The following is an 18,562-nucleotide window of genomic DNA, read 5'->3' as shown; positions in this document are numbered from 1 at the left end:
TTAACCTTTGCGCCCCCAGACCCCACCTCCATGCACCCCTCCCCTCGTAATCACTCAGCCTGCAGTGTTGCCGTCCAGCCGGCTGACCTGCTGTGTCTTCCTTCCTCGCAGTTGCCCTAAGATCGGCTGCAGCCACACGGATGTGCGGATGACAGACCTGGTCCAGGACGAGGCGCTCCGCAGGGCCATCGAGAACCACCACAAGAGGAGGAGCCGGCGTATGGAGTAGGGACAGCCTGTGCGCCACCCCTACCCCCCGCCCAACCCCCTGCCCTCAGCTTCATGCCTCCCAGCCCTTCTCCAAGTTTCACAGCAAAACAGCAGAATATTACAGCATTTACTTTTTAAGTGTTCTGTAACTTGAAATAAAGCTTTGACGATCTGCACCGGGCCCTGTCGACATCACTCTGTGTGTGGAGATGGCCATCCGTGTCTGCAGCTCTTATCTGCATGTTCCATTGGAAAGGCTAGGTCCTTAGGTGGAAAAGTGACATCACGCAAAAGCGGAGGAGGCCAACATCAAAGCAAAAAACCAAAGATGACTACATCCTGGCATCACTGCCAGTCCACAGACAGCCACGGCTAGCTGAGCCGCCACAGTCCATGACGTAATGTCAGCCAGCAGGGTGGGTTTGAAAGACATGATCATGGAATTCAGGAGCTATTATCCGGTTCCCCAACCCCTGCTGTCAAGCCAGGCCCAACTCATAGTAACCTCTAGAGCAGCAGTTCTTAACCTGTAGATCACGACCCCTTTGAGGGGGGGCAAACGACCCTTTCACTGGGGTAGCCTGATTCATAACAGTAGCAAAATTACAGTTATGAAGTAGCAACAAAAATAAATTTATGATTGAGGTGGTCACCACCACATGAGGAACTGTATTCAAGGGTGGCTGCATGAGGAAGGTTGGGAACCACTGCCCTATAGGGTTCCCAAGGCCATAAATCCTTTCAGAGGCTGACAGCCTCCTCTTTCCCATTGGGGAGCTGGTGGGTTTGAACTGCCAACCTTCCGGTTAGCAATCTGACGTCTGTGCCACAAAGCCACCCAGCTTCCTTATTAAGGCATTTGGTTGTCTGTGAAGTAAGTGGTTGTTTAATTTCCTAAGATGCTTTGATAGGAATCTGACTTTCCTGAGGGGGGTGGGGGATGATGTTTAAGCCAATACAAGCTACTTGGCATATAAGCTGGCTCCTTGGTGCAACCCTGTTTCCGACACAGATAAGGACAAGCACCAAGTGCTGGCCCAACATCTGATTTGCCTTGCTCCCCAACTCTTTGTAGAGAATTCCAAAATATTGCTGTGGGTGCAAATTAGAAACTTCAAAGCGCCATTCGGCTGTGAACAGCGGGTGTGTGGTGGTGGTGGTGGTTGCTGATAGTGCCATCGAGTCGGTTATGACCCAGTGGGACCATATGCACAACCGAATGAAGCACTGCCTGGCCCTGCACCCTCCTCACCACTGTTCCTTTGCCTGGGCCCCTAGTTGGAGCCACTGTGTCACTCCATCCCATTGAGGGCCTTCCTCTTTACCAAGCACGATGCACTTCTCCAGGCACTGATCTCTCCTGACAACACGTCCAAAGTCTAGGACGGAGTCTAGCCGTCTCTGACTGCTCCAGCACAATTCAAAGGCGATTTGCAGCCTGTGAAGTTTAGTCCTTTCGCATGACAATGTTTCATAAGTTGATCTTGCCAGTGAAGAAGTTTTAAGTTCTATATAAACTTTCCTTTTCCTCTCTGACGGTTAACCCTGTGGTGGCCATTTCCACCTGGCCGATTTTACCTGTGCGCAGCGTGGGAGCCCAGTAGGACAGCCTGGCTTATCTGGGGTCTCCAGGTTTCTCCCTCTGGTGGGGTGCAGACTTACCGCTTCGCTGTCTCTTCTTTCAGTGGGAAGTATTTGAGTTGCCCTCCTCTGGCAAGAAGCCGTGGAGGTGCAGTGCTGACACGGCAGGCTGCTGACCACACGGCCCATAGTTGCAAACCATTGGCCGCTCCGAGGGGCAACGAGGAGGCTTTCTATTCCTGGGCAGGTTGGCAGCTCAGAAAGGGCAGTTCTACTCTGTCCTATGGGTTCATGATGAGTCAGAGTGGACTCAGTGGCAGTCTATTCTGAGGCAGGTGCCCACCTGACACGGTCCCTGCTCTTGCAGGTTGGATGGTATGGGGTTTCGGTAGCATGCCTTATTGAAACAGTAGGAGTTTTCTTCAACTGCATCTGCATTTCTCTTAACCAAGAAACGCACTGTGTAGCACAGCTCAAAGGGAAGAAGTTTAATCAAAGAAGAGATGGAAACTCCACGTCGCCATCCCCACCTAGGGCTCCCCACTCCCCTATAGTCCTCCCCAGGATTACCTCCAGGCCCCAGACACCTCCCCAAGGCCGTTGTTGCTGTGTGCAGGCCAGTGGATTGAGTCCAGCTCACAGGGACCCTCCACAACAGGAAAGTGGGTGTTTCCCAGGCTGGCATCTTTGGGGGAGCAGACAACCAGGCCTTTTCCCCACAGAGCTACAGAGCGGGCTCCCAGCCAAGCACTTACCCATTGCTCCAGCAGAGCTCCGGCTTCACGTAACCCACTCTTGCACCTTTGTCCCTGCCCTCTGCATTCCTCTCACATACCGCAATAGCCTGGAGCGCCCGTCCTTCCAATGAGCTACGTTGAGTTTTGAAAACCACAGGCCAATTCCTCTCTCCACTCCTCATGCCATCGGGAAGCAGCATGCTGGCTCCAGCCTGCAGAACCGATGTCGTCAGTGGTTAACAGATGGGGAACCTCTTCCACGAGAGGGACTGGCAAGACGGCTACAACCATGGGCAATGACCAGTGAACGTGGCGACGGCGCAGGACGGGGCAGCCATCCATTGAGCTGAGCACAGAGACAACCAGACAGTACCAGCCAACTACCAGATGGCAAACCATGACCAGGAAAGGAAGCATTTGGTGGGGATTTTTATTATTTCAAATGAACAAGAGAAATTTTTCTTGACGCAAACTGCACTGCAGAAAAGCAGACCAGAGAGCATGCTTTGTCATAAACACAGCACCGACCCGCGATGCCAGCTGAGCCGTTAGTAACAGAAGTCACAGAAAGGGCTGTCGGGTGGACTCAGAGTCTGCCGCTCACCACACCTCACCCAGCACGCGAAGACCCCCATTGGTCCCGAGAACTAGACAGGAGCAAAAGCGAGGCTGAGCCTGCTGGGCAGAGGGAACCTGGGGTGTGTTTGCCCACAGAGACAAGCATGAGGCTTCTCTTCCACACAAGAGTCTGTCAGAGGTGGTACAGTACATGCCACGAGATTTAGCACCTCGGCGACAGGACTCTTACCTTGGGCCCCCTGGCCCCCACAAGGGCGGTGGATACAGTCCAACAGGTCCACACATTTGGTAAGGGAAAGCAGGACATCTTTCCTTTCTTCTGGAAGTTAGCGAAGTGGCACTGAATGGAAGAAATGACGTAAAAGGCTAACGGAAGATTTCCAAGGGCAGCTAGGGAAAACCAAGTATTATACTGAAATGTGCAAAGACAGAGAAAATCAAAGGTGTGATGTTCAAGCTAAAAGAACTGGAGGGAAAACCCAACCCTGAAATTGAAATAATGGAGGATTCTGTGCAAAAAATGGTGAAAAAAGCAGGAAACCTGAAACGAAGACAAAGAGACTACAGAGTCACGGTGCCAAAGAGAACTAAGCAGCCATTGCAGGGGGTAGCACATAATCTGGAGCTGATGGTTGTCAAGGAAGAGGGCAAAAGCTGCACCGAAGGCCTTGCTGACAAACAAAGACCCAGGAACCGAGGGACCAATGAGAACATCTCATAGTGCCGCCCCGAGATGCTTCATCTAGGCCGGGGTCCAACCTTCCTCACGCCGCGACCCTTTCCTGCAGTTCATCATGTGGTGCTCACCCCCAACCATCACATTATTTTCCTTGCTACTTCATCACTCTCATTTTGCTACTGTTATGGATCAGGTGACCCCTGTGAAAGGGTCGTTCGACCCCCCAAAGGGGTCGCAACCCACAGGTTGAGAACCACTGGTCTATGCCAAGACATTTAGAAAACAGAAGAGATTCACAACTAGGCCCATTCCAAAGAAAAGTGATCCAACAGAGTATGACATTATCAGAGTGTATCCTTAACATGCCACGCGGGTGGAGTTTGCTGACGCTTCTTCAACACTGGGCGGCCCGGTCCATCGGTGGGGAAACTCTGGGAGTTCCAGCTGTGTTCAGAAGGGGGGTGTAGAACGAGGGGCGTCATTGCTGATGTTGGCTCTTGGCTGAAAGCAGAGAATAGCAGAAAGATGTTTACCTGTGTTTCATTGACTAGCCAAAAGCCTTTAATTGTATGGATCATAATAACAAATTACAGACAGAATTGCAAGGAATGGGACTTCCAGACCACTTAATGATGCTCGTGGGGCCCTGCAGACAGTCCAAGAGCCACTCCTAACAGAAGAGGGGGGTGCTGTGTGGTTTGAAGTCAGGAAAGGTGTATGCAGTAAGTGACACGGGGCGGTCACATCTGACCTCCTCGGTCTCCCCTATTGCCACAAGGCATGGGCCAGACAGGCATCCACGGTCCTTCCTTCTTCCCTTGTTCTGACACTGACCGTCCCTGCCACACCACTCGACAACTGAGCTGGGTTCAAGATATCTTTGCAGGGGCCCATACAGAACTCAGATGATACTCCCAATTAACAATACGTTACCACAGTCAGGATCAGTAAACAGTGAGATACAGGCATTGGCCCACAGTCATACTTCTCAGCCAGCAGCCAAGGCTGGCTGCCTCTCAGCTGTGTGGTCCCTTGCCTTCTGCTTCTATGGTCCAGGAAGCCCACCTGTCACACCGACTCACCATCCCACTGTCTCAGGCCAGAGGAGAAGAAGGTACCCGCAGCCTTGGCACTGCCTCGCTGAGCCTCTGTGCCAGTCTCTGGCCCATCTGGTCTCGGTGGCCTTAGACTATCTTCCCGTGGTCCTCGGCCTTCTCTCCGTGCTTGAGATGCTTTTGCACACCAAGGGATGGCCTTGATGGAGCTGGAGTTTCATCCTTCAGGTGACCATACCCCCAGGAAAACATAGGCTAGGGGATGAAGTCAGGCCCTCCAGTGAAGTGGGGTCTAACGTGTATCCCACCCTAAGCCTGTGAGCAAGAAACCCCCCCCCAATGAGATCCTGACCACAAGCATAGAGGCCACAGTCTGCTCTCATCCCAACTCAGACTCCGGCCCAGGAGAAGGCCCGGGCTCGCACCGGGCTCGCTCGTTTCAGGGTTACATCATTGCACCAGACTCACCCCTCTGTGTGCAGAGGGAGTCCCGCAAGACGCTGCACCCTGTGGAGGCCACGGCACCAGGATTGGAGAAGACCCATGACAACCCTGCACTAGTAGATGACACAGCCTTGCTTGCTAAAAGTCCAGAGGACTTTTGAACCTATTGAAGATCAAAGACTTCAGCATGGTCAGCAGTTCGAAACCACCATCGGTTTCCTGAGAGAAAGACTGGGTTTTCTTTTTTATTATTTTATTCTTTTTAATTGTTTTATTAGGGGCTCATACAACTCTTATCACAATCTATACATACATCAATTGTGTAAAGCACTTCATTGCCCTCATTATTCTCAAAACATTTGCTCTCCACTTAAGGCCCTGGCATCAGGTCCTCATTTTCCCCCCTCCCTCCCCGCTCCCCCATCCCTCATGAACCCTTGATAGTTTATAAATCATCATTTTGTCATATCTTGACCTGTCTGATGTCTCCCTTCACCCGTTTTTCTGTTGTCCATCCCCCAGGGAGGAGGTCACATGTAGAGCCTTATAATCGGTTCCCCCTTTCCAGCCCACCCTCCCTCTACCCTTCTAGTATCGCCACTCACACCACTGGTCCTGGATTCCCTGTGTTTCCAGTTCCTGTCTGTACCAATATACATCCTCTGGTCTAGCCAGAATTGCAAGGTAGAATTGGGATCATGATAGTGTGGTGGGAGGAAGCATTTAGGAACTAGAGGAAAGTTGTATGTTTCATCGTTGCTACATCGCACCCTGACTGGCTGTCTCCTCCCCGAGACCCTTCTGTAAGGGGATGTCCAGTGGCCTACAAATGGGCTTTGGGTCTCCACTCCTCACTCCCCCCATCATTCCCTATGATAAGATTTTTTTGTTCTGCTGATGACTGATACCTGATGTCTAGGACACCGCGTGATCACACTGGCTGGTGTGCTTCTTCCATGTGGGCTTTGTTGCTTCTGAGCTAGATGGCCGCTTGTTTACCTTCAAGCCTTTAAGACCCCAGACGCTATGTCTTTTGATAGCTGGGCACCATCAGCCTTCTTTACCACATTTGCTTATGCACCCGCTTTGTCTTCAGCGGTTGTGTTGGGAAGGTGAGCATCATAGAATGCCATTTTAATAGAAGAAAGTATTCTTGCAGTGAGGGAGTACTTGAGTGGAGGCCCAACGTCCTAGAAAGACTGGGTTTTCTACTCCTTTAAAGAGTTACAGTCCCGGAAATGCCCAGAGAGTCACTGGGAATCAGCATGGACTTGATGGCAGCGAGTTTGGTTTGGTTTGGGGGAGCATAAAATAGGCACGCCCTGGTGGCATAATGGTTATATGTTGGGCTCAAGGGCAGCAGTTTGAAACCACCAGCTTCACAGAAGGATGAGCCTTTTTTATTTTCCTCCTATTAAAAATTACAATATCAGATATTCACAGGGGGTAATTCTCCCCTATGCTTAAAGGGTCACTAAGAATCAGAATCTAATAGATGGCAGTGAATTTGGTTTCTGAGGTTTAACCAAAACAAAGATCCTCACCAAGGGACCAATAAACAACGTTCCAATCAACCAAGAAAACACTGAAGCCAGAAAGAAGGGCGTGGAAGTGAGGCATCTGACTTCTGACTTCACCCCAGGGGAAGGAGACTCAAAGGCCAAACCAGCCCAAGGCCAATTCCTATGAACACAGGTCAGACATTCCTCCACCTTCCATTCTCCTCACCCATTCTGACACCGGTGGTCCCTCCCACGGCACTCCCTACTTCTCTGCTGAGTTGGAGAATTCATTGCTCTGGCTGCCCAGAACTCCCAGACAACACTCCTGTTTCTGAGGTTTATTAGGGAAGTTCACAGGTTGTAATTCAGGAACTTAAATGCTCAAAATACAATTCTTCCTCTCAGAACCACCTCTATGCACCCATGCCTATAGGCACACACCTTCTGGTCCTTGGCCTTTCAGCCAATTGGCCCCTTGGCCTCCGCCCTGCTCAGGCAAGTGTTACAACCTCATTTAGCATCCTTTATAAATGCCCAAAGGGCACCCTACCCCACCTGAAGCATCCGCTCAAAGGCAAGCCCGTTAGCACACCTAGCTTCACCAATTAGATGCCTGGAGGCAGGTCACTCTGCAAGCAGATTTCCCGGAAGCCCACCATGCTGCCTTGTGCTGTGACCCCGGTTCTGCTGCGCTCTCTAATGTCACAGCTCTTGGTCCCTAGATTGAAGAGGTGCAATACAGAGATTTCAGGGTCCAACGGACACATACTCCACCTCTGACCTTTCTTTCTTAATCAACCTATGCACCCCTGACCCCCTTCCAAAACCCTTCCCTAAGACTTCTGCTCCTGAAGGATGGGGAAATTGACCTACTCACAATGGAGTACCAATTTTTTTGCAGTCACAATTAAACCTGTCAACAATCACTCAGAAAGGAGCCGGAGCATGCTATCTGCATTGGCCCCCCACCATCTCCTACCCAGACTTATCAGGGGGGAAGGTGTTTGGTTATAGATGTGGGTAGAAGAGTCGCATCAAGTAAAACACGGCTGTCGAAGATGCCATCTTCCTTGGATGTACAATCAACACCGGTGGAAGTGGCAGTCAAGAAAGCCAACAGCACCTTGCCTGTGGTGAATCTGCTGCAAGGGCTCTCCGTACAGTGTTAGCCAGCAAAGATGTCACTTGGCAGACGGAGGTGTGCCCGATGTACTGTATTTCCAGTTGCCTCATGTGCATCGGAAAGCTGGACAAGGAAGAAAAGAGAGTCGTCGATCAGAGTGCCTCTGAATTGGGGTGTAGGTGATGCATTGACCACGTACTTCCAGCAGAATCAGCAAACCTGTCTTGGAAGAAGTACAGCCATAATGCTCATTAGAAGCAAGCAGATAAGACTTTGACGCACATACTTTGGGCATGTGATCAGGAGGGACAGGCATCATGCTTTCTTAGAAGGTGAGAGTGGCGATACTGGGAGGGTGGAAGGAGGGTGGGTTGGAAAGGGGGAACCGATTATAGGGATCTACATATAACCGCCTCCATGGGGGACAGACAACAGAAAAGTGGGTGAAGGGAAACGTCAGACAATGTAAGATTTGACAAAATAATTTACAAATTATCAAGGGTTCATGAGGGAGGAGGGAGGGAGAAAAATGAGGAGCTGATGCCAGGGGCTTACATGGAGAGCAAATGTCTTGAGAATGATGAGGGTAACAAATGTACAGATGTGCTTTATACTACTGATGTATGTATGGATTGTGATAAGAGTTGTAAGAGACCTCAATAAAACGATTTTTTTTTAAGTGAGCCAAAACAAGAAGAAAGCTAAAGCCAGGCTGACACAGATTGGCACAGTGGCTGCAACAAAGGGCTCGGATACATAGTAACCAGAGTGGTGCAGCCCAGCGGGTGTTTCATGCTGAGCTACGCGGGGTGCGGGCGCCCTGGGAGTCGGACGGAGCCGGGTCCATGACACCTAAGAGCCACCACGCCTTCGCCTTTTCCACAATTGCAAACGCGAGCCAGTAGAATTTGCAGTCCCTGTGGCTTTGATCGGGAGCCCTGGGGACGTAGGGGTTACGTGCTGGGCTGCTAACTACAAGGTCAGCAGTTTGAAACCACCAGCTGTTCCGCAGGAGAAAGTCGGGGGAGTCCTGGAAAGAGTTACCGCCTGGTAACTTCCTGGGGTGGTTCGACTTTACCCTGTAGGATCGCTATGAATCGGCATTGAGTTACTGGCAGTGAGTTTGGTTTGGGTTTTAGTGACTTTTATCACCAAAAAACTGTTCTGTTTTTTTTTTTTCTTTTCAGATTTGTTACTATTATAGAGATAAATCCACACTCATTTTAAAGTAGAGCCCTTCATTTACTGCCGACAGCACAGGATTAACAAAACTCAAATTGTATAGTCCTGGCTCAACTGAAACCCTGTACAAGGTGTATGAAGCCTTGGTTTTCGGGTGTTGGGTGACAGGTGACACAGGACAGATGCCCGAGGATAAGAAACAAGCCAGGTGAGCCTGTCTTTGTGCCTGGAGAATTCCCAAGCCTGGTGGAAAGGGGTCACTGAGGCAGGGTCTGGTGACCCCTTGCAAGAGGCCAAGGTGACTAGAATTCTTCGCAGGGCAGAGAGCTGGTCAGGAGTCTTCAGCTGAGTAATGGTCACCACATGCTGGTGAGGGAACCGCCTGAAGCCACAACCAGAGGGCACGCACAGGTCCTGTGGTCGTGGAAACCTCACACAGCCAACACTGAGTCCCCGTCTCACGGTGGGACAAAGTCAGCCCCAGACAATGCCACAGCTTGGTTGGCCCTGCTCCCCAGGGCTTCAAGGACAAGCCTCTTCCAAAGCCGGACTCAGCAAGTTTGTCGCTCAATAGGCTCAGCTGTGTGGGCCAGCCATGGCTGCTGGGCTGGGCATGGTAGCCGGGCACTGCCCTCCCCAATATACAAAGGAACGTCCAGGGAGACTTTATGGGTGGATGCCGAGATGTGAAGTTCAGGTCATTTTCACACCCCCTGCCTCCAAACACGTTTCTTTTTAAAATTTGGTTTCAGCATTAAAAACAATCAGTCTTACCTCATAAGGCAGTGGTTCTCAACCTTCCCGATGCCGTGACCCTTGAATACAGTTCCTCATGTGGTGGTGCCCCCCCCCCAACCATAACATTATTTTCGCTGCTACTTCATAACTGTAATTTTGCTACCATTTTATGAATCGGGCGACCCCTGAAAGGGTCATTTGACCCCCAAAGGGGTCTTGACCCACAGGTTGAGAACCACTATCATAAGCCATACAAAGACATGGAGGGGGGGGTCTCGATTTACCTCCAGGTAAATCCTTACTGCAACCTTACTACAAAAGATCCAGCTGTGTCCAATTAACGGTGTCTGAAAAGAACCCTCAGACATACAGAAGGAAGCACGGGAGGGAGGAAAAGAGCAGGCCAGCACCCATAGTGAATGTCAGTTAGCCAACCAAGGAGCAGCAGGCACACACGACACAGACAGTGCAGGGGCTGCCCACCAGGGGGGTGGGGAGGAACCAGGCGAAGACACAGACCCAGAGATGGCACACACGGCGGCATTCTGAGGCAAGGGCAGTGAAACCGCCGCGGTAAACTCTAACCTCTGCCTCTAGTTACAATTTCTATTTTGGTCAATGAGACAGGATTCATATAAAACATATCTTGGATTCGTCTCTTTGGAGATAAGGACGTTCCGGAAGTGATCGGACCAGAGATGAGGGATGACATGCGGAGCCACGGGAGGCTTGCTCAGGAGCAGCTTCTTGTCCTCTAGCCAACGGAGGGAGCGCTTTCCCTCGAGCTCCGAGCTCACCTCCATCGAGTCCCTGTGGGGTAACTGTTACGACAGGAGAAAACCCAGTCTTTCTCCTGTGGAGCTGCTGCTGGCTTCAAACCGGCCACCACGCAGATCACAGCCCGGCCACCACGCAGATCACAGCCCAATGTGTAACCACTACGCCACCAGGGCTTCCTCCCCTAGGCCCTTGAATTCAGACTTCTAGCCTCCTAACCTGCGAAACCATAATAAACTGTGGATCACCTGGAGAACCATGGGAATTCTGGAACACTTCCCTGTGCGCGTGCTGAACGTGGACATGGATTAAGAGGCAGTTGTGCAAACAGAACAAGGGAATCGTGCGTGGTTTAAAATCAGGAAAGCCGTGCATCGGGTTGTATCCTCTCGCCGTCCTTATTCCATCGGTACACTGAGCAAATCCTCAGAGTAGTTGGATAATATGAAGAAGAGTGAGACATCAGGATGGGAGGAAGGCTTATTAACAACCTACAGTGTGCAGATGACGTAATCTTGCTCACTGAAAGTGAGGAAGGCTTGAAGACCAAGGATTTAAGCTTTCAGCATGGATGACAACTCAGCGTTAGAAGGACCAAAGTCCTCACAAGTGGACCAATAGGTAACGTCACGGTAAATGGAGCAAAGGTGGAAGTGCCAAGGATGTTGTCTTGCTTGGATCCACAATCAATGCTCATGGAAGTAGCAGTCAGAAGATCAAAAACGCATTGTTAGGTAAATCTGCTGCAAGACTTCTTTAGAGGATTCAAGAGCACGGTGTTACTTTGCAGACTAAGGCGTGCCCGCCCACGCCGTGGTATTTTCTCTCGCATCGCATGCATGTGAAAGTTGGACATCAAATGAGGGAGACCGTAGAAGAATCGATGCATTTGAATGGTGGTGCTGGGGAAGAATATTGAAAGTAGTATGGACTGCCAAAGGACAAACTGATCTGTCTTGGAAGACGTCAGGCCAGAGTGCTCCTTGCATGGCAAGACTTTGTGTTACATACTTCGAACAGATTGTCAGGACAGACCCTGGGGAATGACATCATATTTGGCTAGATGGAGGGGTGGAGAAAAAGAGGAAGACCCCTGATGAGATGGACTGGCACAGTGGCTGCCTCAATGGGCTGAGAGCCCCGGTAGCAGTGGTTGCATGTTGGGCTGCTAACTAACAGGTCAGCAGTTTGAAACCAGCAACCATTCTCAAAGAATTACAATCTGGGAACTTCCCCCCCCCGGGGGGAGGGAGGAGTGCTACTCTGTCTTACACAGTCAACTGGATGGCAGCGAGTTGAGTTAAACTTTGAGAAAATTCTGTTCATTAAAGCCACGCCCTTGCCATGGCTCCGCGATGGCAGCGCTGGGTGACTGAGACACTGTGTGCTGGGGAAGATCGAGGACGGCACTGCGGTGCGACTGAAACCAGTGGGACGTCTTTTAAGTGACCCAGATCACATTTGTGGGAATAGCACCTACAGCATCCGGCAAGGAAAAAACACTGGAGGGCGGAACCGCAGATTGGACACCGAGGACGAAAAGATGAGGGGTCGGAAGATTCAGCACTAGAAAGTCTCCAAATGGAAACACGGGAGCAAAGGCACAGGATGGGATCCAAGAGAAGCAGCGTGGTTGAGCTACAGGACAAGACTGAGCGGCTCAGATGTCTGTCTCTGAAGGCCAGCGGAGAGCGGGCCGCAGAGGGCCAGCACACCAGCTCAGCCTGCTGCTAGGCCAGAGTTACCCAGTGCATTCACTGCTGTCACACCACAGTGGGTGGTTTAAGGAACAGAAATCCACCTTCTCAGTCTGGAGGCTAAATACCCGAATCGGGATCTGGGCTGTCCATGTCAGCCTCTCTCCTCCCATCTGGGCTCAGCCAGTGACCTGAGTGTGCCTTTGTGGATCCACACATATCATCCGTCACACGAACCCATTCCGATCTTTTTATAACTCAGAAGTGATCAGGTTTACGATCTCACCTACTCAAGCATGATCTAATTAATAGAACAAAGCGAACAGGGTCACATCCACAGCCAGCGAGTCAATTCTGACTCACAACGACCCTTCGGAACTGAGTAGAGTTGCCCCTGGGGGGTTCTGAGGCTGTTCATCTTTATGGGAGCAGGAAGCCTCGTCTTTTTCCTGCACAGTGGCTGGTGGGTTCAAACGACTGACCTTGTGGTTAGCAGCCCAAGGTGTAGCCCGCTAGGCCACCAGGTATCCTTCCCACAGGTATAAGTGGTGAGATTTCAACACACGTCCTGAGGGCCACACAATTCAACCCATGACAACTGCTAAATCAAATCTTTTTTGTTTTTAAAAATATTCTGATAGTTGTATTTTCAAGATGATTGGCTTATTGGTCATCCTATGCTTTTAAAAGCGGACCTGGTACTTCACTAAACTGCCCAAGGGTCCAGGTTCCGGGCACGCCTGAGGACCCCGTGGTCACTTGTGCTCCACCTGGCATGGACAGCCTCCCGCGCCGGCTTCCTCCTGAGCCACACTGTGGTTGTGAGAATCTCTGTGGCCGGCCACCCCGGCCGCCAGCACGGAGCCTGGCACCTCAAATTTGTTCATGGAACGTTTGGTAAAGAAGGCTTGGGAGAACAGATATTCTGTCTAATTATTCAATAAGGAGAAATACATGCTAGCCAGGGGCTGTCTGGCCCAGACCCATGGTAGTTCACACCTGCCCGAGTTCCTCTGGCACATTCCAGCGACGCTGTTTGTCTTTCTTCCCAGTACCCTGTGTGCAGGTACAGACACTGATCCTCCGAGGAAGCAGACACATGTTCCAAAGTCATAGAACTGGCGAGTGAGGGGGCCAGACCTGGAGCCATGCCACTCAGAGCATGGCCCCTAGACAGGGACGGCTTAGGCAGAGAAGACAGCTAGTGTCCTGAGGAGGTGAAGCCCTGGAGGGACCTCAGCAGGTCTGGTGGTCTCAGAGGGATCTCCAAGTTCCAGCATAAATGGTTATTCATGAGTACGACTGGCTACCAACCACAAGGTTGGTGGTTCAAGTCCACCCAGAGGCCCCTTGGAAGAAAGTCCTGGCAGTCTACTTTGGAAAAGTCAGTCACTGAACACCCTGGGGAGCACGGCTCTACTTGGACACACACGGGGTCCCCCTGAGCCAGAATCGATTCGAAGGCAGCTGAGAAGAAGAAATAAAGACTAGGCATGAGGTGGCGGGATTTGACATGCTACACGTCTTAACATGCTGAAGATGGAATTCTTAAAATGGGAGCAGAGGTCCCAGGAGCCCCATACTCATCCCGGGGGCCTGGGGGTTGGCACCCTGGCCTCACTCACCACGCTCTCCCTGAAATAAAGCAGCCACGTGAGTGTGGTGGCAGCAGCTCTCTGAGTCACGGAGGCCCACCCGCCCGGCCTCTGCGGACCTTGGGCTGGCCGCACTGTCCGAGGGCAGCCCTGCAGCCGCAGCCCCGCGGCCACTGACCAGCGGGGCTGCAGTTTCCCTTGAGAAGTGTGAGCCCGGAACAGGACTTTCGGGAGCCGGTCCCCACCCACAGGGCTCAGCCGGGTGTTCTGCTTCTGCCCTGAGTCAGTGGCCATGAGCTCACCAGCCCGTCCCCATCTGCTTCCTTGAAGCAGGTGACAGCCTCCGCCAGCCAGGATGGGGGTGGGGACGGAGGCAGGGGTGGGGAGGTGGGGGGGAGCCTGCTCTGGCCCCAGGCACACCCTCCTTGCTCAGAGTCTCTCTCTGCCCTGTCTGGGAGGCTAGGGACCTGTGAACCCGCTTGGCATTCAGACCTGTTGAAGTCCTCAAAGGAAAACAAGCTTCACCTGCCTTTGGCCGTGGGTGCTGCCCCCTGCGGACCCCCGAGCCACGGGCGCGAAGGGGCCCCACATAGGGCACGTGGTCCAGTTCGGCTGAGAAGCCACGCTGGGGCGCTCCTGGGGCCGCCGGGAGCTATTGCAGGGCCCGTTTCGCTAACCTCAGCTCTGCGGAGGCAGCCACTGGGGGACTGGGGTTTGGGGAAGTCAAGCGTCCTGTAGCATTCTTTCCAGAACACAGCTGAGTGTGTCAGAAGACGCAAGTTCCAACTTCACTCCCTTTCTTAGTAGCCCCTGCCCCCTAACCTAGGGTGACCCGGCTCAACTTTCTGAGCCTCAGTGGCCTCCCTGTGAAAGGAGGTTTCCCCCTGGCTCTGGGGAATCCCTGGGAGGGACAGGCAGGTCACCAGCTCAGCTGCTGACTGCAAGGCTGGAGGTTGGAGCCCATCCGGATGAGCCTTGCGAGAAAGGCCTGGTGGCCGACGTGTGACAAGTCTGCCCCGCGTGAAGGCCGGTTCTGCCCTGAGACCCACGTGGAGTCACCAGGAGTTGGCTTCAGCTCAAGCCAGTCGTGTCCCACGCTTGGGGTCCGAAGAGCTGTCACCAGAGAGGCTCGCTGGAACACGGTCTCCTGAGCGGGAAGCCGCTGGGTGTGAGCCCACCACGAGGCATGGAGTGGACAGGGGCCCAGCTGGACATCGTGGGAGGGCCCAGGATGCATCAGTCCCCACCCCTGCGTTTGAGGGGCCCGAGGCCTGTGAGACATCAGATGCAAGTGTGTGGACCTGCAACCCCACATGCTAGCCGAGCTCACAGTGGCGGCTGTAGGCGGGGACACGGAGAATCGGCTGCATGGCAACGGGCGTGGAGAGATGGCGCAGGGTTGGGGATATGCTAGCTAATTTTTCTAAAAATGAATATGTAGGTGTTTACGTGGATCTAGGCATCTTTTGAACACAAGTCATAACCAGTTAACTAGTCGCTGCTGAGTCAGATCTGGCTCATGGCACCCCTGTGGAGTCAGCATGGACCGGCTGTCCAAGGGCTTCCGATGGCTGGGCTTCAGAAGATCACCTGGCCTGGCTTCCAAGGTGCGTCTCTAAGCTCCTTTTTAGCAGCCAAGCCTGCTCTCCATTTGCACCCCCAAAACCCCATTGCCATTGAGTCAATCGCTACAGGTCGACATAGCACTGCCTCCTCACAAGGTTTCCAAGCTTATAAGCTATGGATACCGGCAGCTCCTCTTTCTGCCCCAGAGCCGCTGGTGGGCTTGAACCACCAACCTGTCAGTTTACCACCCAAACTCAAAACTACCTTACTGCCGTCCAGGTGACACCGACTCCTGGTGACCCTTTTAGGACAGAGCAGAACTACCCCCGTGGCTTCCACGGCTGTAAATCTCTACGGGAGCAGAAATCCTCGTCTTGCTCCCTCAGAGTGGCTGCTGGCTTCAAAGGGCTGACCTTGTGGTTGGCTGTCCCATGCTTGCAACCCTATTGCCACAGGGCTTTGAGCTCTGAATGACTGTCCAGGGCCGCCTCGTGCAGGTCAGTGAGCGAGCGCACAGTCCTCGAGGAGCGAGAAAGCCTGCAGGGAAGGACTCTCGGGCCGAGGGGCACTACTGACCTTGGTTGAGCAGAGAGGAAGCGGCCAATAGGGATCTGTAGAACCTGCGGCTGCGGAGGCAATTCTGACTCACGGAGACCCCGCATTTTGAGAATAGGACGGGGTCCCCGGGGGTGTCTAGTGACTGACCTTCAGAAAAGATGGCCAGGACTTTCTTCCTAGACTCCTGGGGGTGGGGACTCAAACCACCAACCTTCTGGGAAGCAGCAGCATGTTAACTGTTAGCACCAGCCAGGGACTTATGGGTAGGGAAGAGATAAGCCAAGGCCCTCTCCCCCAAGGTACCGGTATCAGTACGCCCTGGAGGCTGGGCTGTGGGAGGTCAGGGCCAGGGGGAGGTTGTTAACGAGAAAGGAGTTCATACAAATGGGGACCCACTGGGGGAGCCCCCGGGGGCTGGCAAACAGGCCGAAACAGATATATGCATGGACATGCATTCATGCAGACTGTCAAAGAAGCGTCGTGAGCAGCCAGCCGGCTCACAGGACCGAGGTGTGTTGGGACAGAGGCTGCTATACCCAGGGTGTGTAGCAGACACGGGCACGTGGCCGTGGCGCGGGTCCCTTAGGAAAACAGGGGCAAAGAAAGCCCCAAGGTCCAACCAGACCCTCGGTGAGCCAGGCCCGGGCCTGCTGAAAGCAGCTACGCTGAGGGATTTGCTAAAATGTCCCGATTGTAAAAGTGCACTGGGTGGGAAGCGGGACATGGAAGCCATCGTGATTTGTAGTGTGCCCGCTCCCCCGCCCTAAGAAAGCAGCCAGGGCCAGTCTCAGGTGTGAAGTCCCTGTGAGCACGGTAAGCACGGCTCCCTTGTGCTTACTAAGGCCTAGTGAGCAGTTACAACTGCATTTCACCATGTGTTGTGGTGAAACACACATAAATTGCTCACTACCGTTCAGTATGTAGGCATGAGTGAGCCGTGCTTACCTAGAAGCAGACTCTTGGATGTGGTAACAACATATGAAATTGTTCGCTACCAACTAGTTAGTAAGTCCAGGCTTACCTGGCTTAATAGGCAACCCAACACTGGTGGGAACCCCCGCTATGGCCTGCGGGGAGTGGGGTACGCACACCCATATCCCTGAGGTAAGATCTGACTTCTCCCTTCTCAGATGAATAAACCTCTTTGTAAATGTTTGACTTCACAGGCAGAATGGTTCCCAGACTGGCCAACAAACCAGTCTCCCCCAGCTCCCAGCAGGCTCAAGGGCTAGTGTCCAGGGCTGGTGTGGACGGACTGGGGGCAAGTGGATCGACACAGTGGCTGCCACAGTGACCTCCCAGCTCACAATTGTGAGGCTGGCACAGGACTTAGCAGTGTTCCCATCTGTGGCACGTAAGGCCTCCGTACAGTGGACCGGACTCAATGAGACCTAACAACAGCCTCCTTCACTTTGTGATATAATTATCCTCCATTTTCCGTGTGTGGAAAATTCTCGCCTCGATGATAAAGAAGCAGGAGGCTGGTGGGTGTGTCTTGAGGTGCACTCTGAAGAGAGCTATACCTTTACTCAAGCCACAGCCCTTGGCTGATGCGAGGGGGCTGTCTTTGAGGCGTGGCTGCATGTAAAATACATTGAATGCTCCGGCAAAGCTCGCTCTGGCTCAGCACCCTGCCTTTAGCCCACAGTCATCTACTTCCAATTCTTGGGACTTGGGCCAGCAGCCTGTCTCTGATCCGCTGCTGCAGGGACTAGCCAGCTTCTGCAGCCCTATAAACCAACAGCCTGTCTCTGACCTGCCAACGGAGGGGTCATCAGCACCTGCATCCCTGCGTGTCAGGAGAAGCCTCCAGCCTAACACCTGACCTACAGATTCGGGACTTAAATCTCTATCTGTTTACCTATCTACAAGCGGGCTTCAAAAACTTTGTGGAAGTGTCGTGTTGTCTTTTAACTGTTTTTCAAATGAACTTGCTGAAGTTCCCTTGAGCCTACTACTACCCCTTACAAGTTTATTTCTCTAGAGAACCTGCCCAAGATACATAGTAGCTCCTACCTCTCCCCTACCTGCTGCCTTCACTTTCCCCAAGATGCATCCAAGAGCACCCCCAGTGCACCCAGTGTCAGATTACCCAGCAAGCAAGGTACGCATGGGCTTATGTGTGCTTACTTACTCATCTGTAGGAAACCACTTCACAGGTTTTCACCACTTCAAAGATTCTGCTGTCGGCATGACTGGCAGCTGCCTCTCTCCCAGGCCCCCAGCCCCTTCCTACAGAGTCAAAAGCTTCTTTTCAGGTTGACAATCCCTGACAGGGCAGAGGGCCCAGGAAGCAAGACCAGCTCGGGCTTCCTTGTGCTGACTCACTCACCTGTGGTGAACAGTGTCACATGGGCAACGTTTGCCCGTGCTCCGGGCACCAAGTACCCCCTCCTGCCTCGGCCCAGCACCAGTCCTGGGAGAACCACCTCCCGCTGGAACGCTACCTGGCCAGGCTGCCCAGCTGGCAAGCATGCAAATACACACCGACCTCGGAGTTTCACAACCGCCCTGAGTCACTTCCGTTCACAGAAGACGT

General features: G+C 52.6%; 1 protein-coding gene across 2 annotated transcripts in view; it reads left to right on the top strand.

The window, feature by feature from the left end:
• NSMCE2 (NSE2 SUMO ligase component of SMC5/6 complex) overlaps positions 1-385 on the top strand; it is a 274,588-nt gene extending 274,203 nt beyond the window's left edge. For both annotated transcript variants that reach the window (XM_075549276.1, XM_075549277.1), the window contains one exon: positions 112-385. In XM_075549276.1, the coding sequence (XP_075405391.1) occupies positions 112-229 (118 nt within the window). In that variant the 3' untranslated portion in view covers positions 230-385. The remainder of the gene's footprint in view (positions 1-111) is intronic.
• Positions 386-18,562: the final 18,177 nt, after the last annotated feature.

The sequence above is a fragment of the Tenrec ecaudatus genome, chromosome 5, assembly GCF_050624435.1.
Source record: "Tenrec ecaudatus isolate mTenEca1 chromosome 5, mTenEca1.hap1, whole genome shotgun sequence".
NCBI lineage: Eukaryota > Metazoa > Chordata > Mammalia > Afrosoricida > Tenrecidae > Tenrec > Tenrec ecaudatus.
This window is presented reverse-complemented; position numbering and strand designations above follow the sequence as displayed.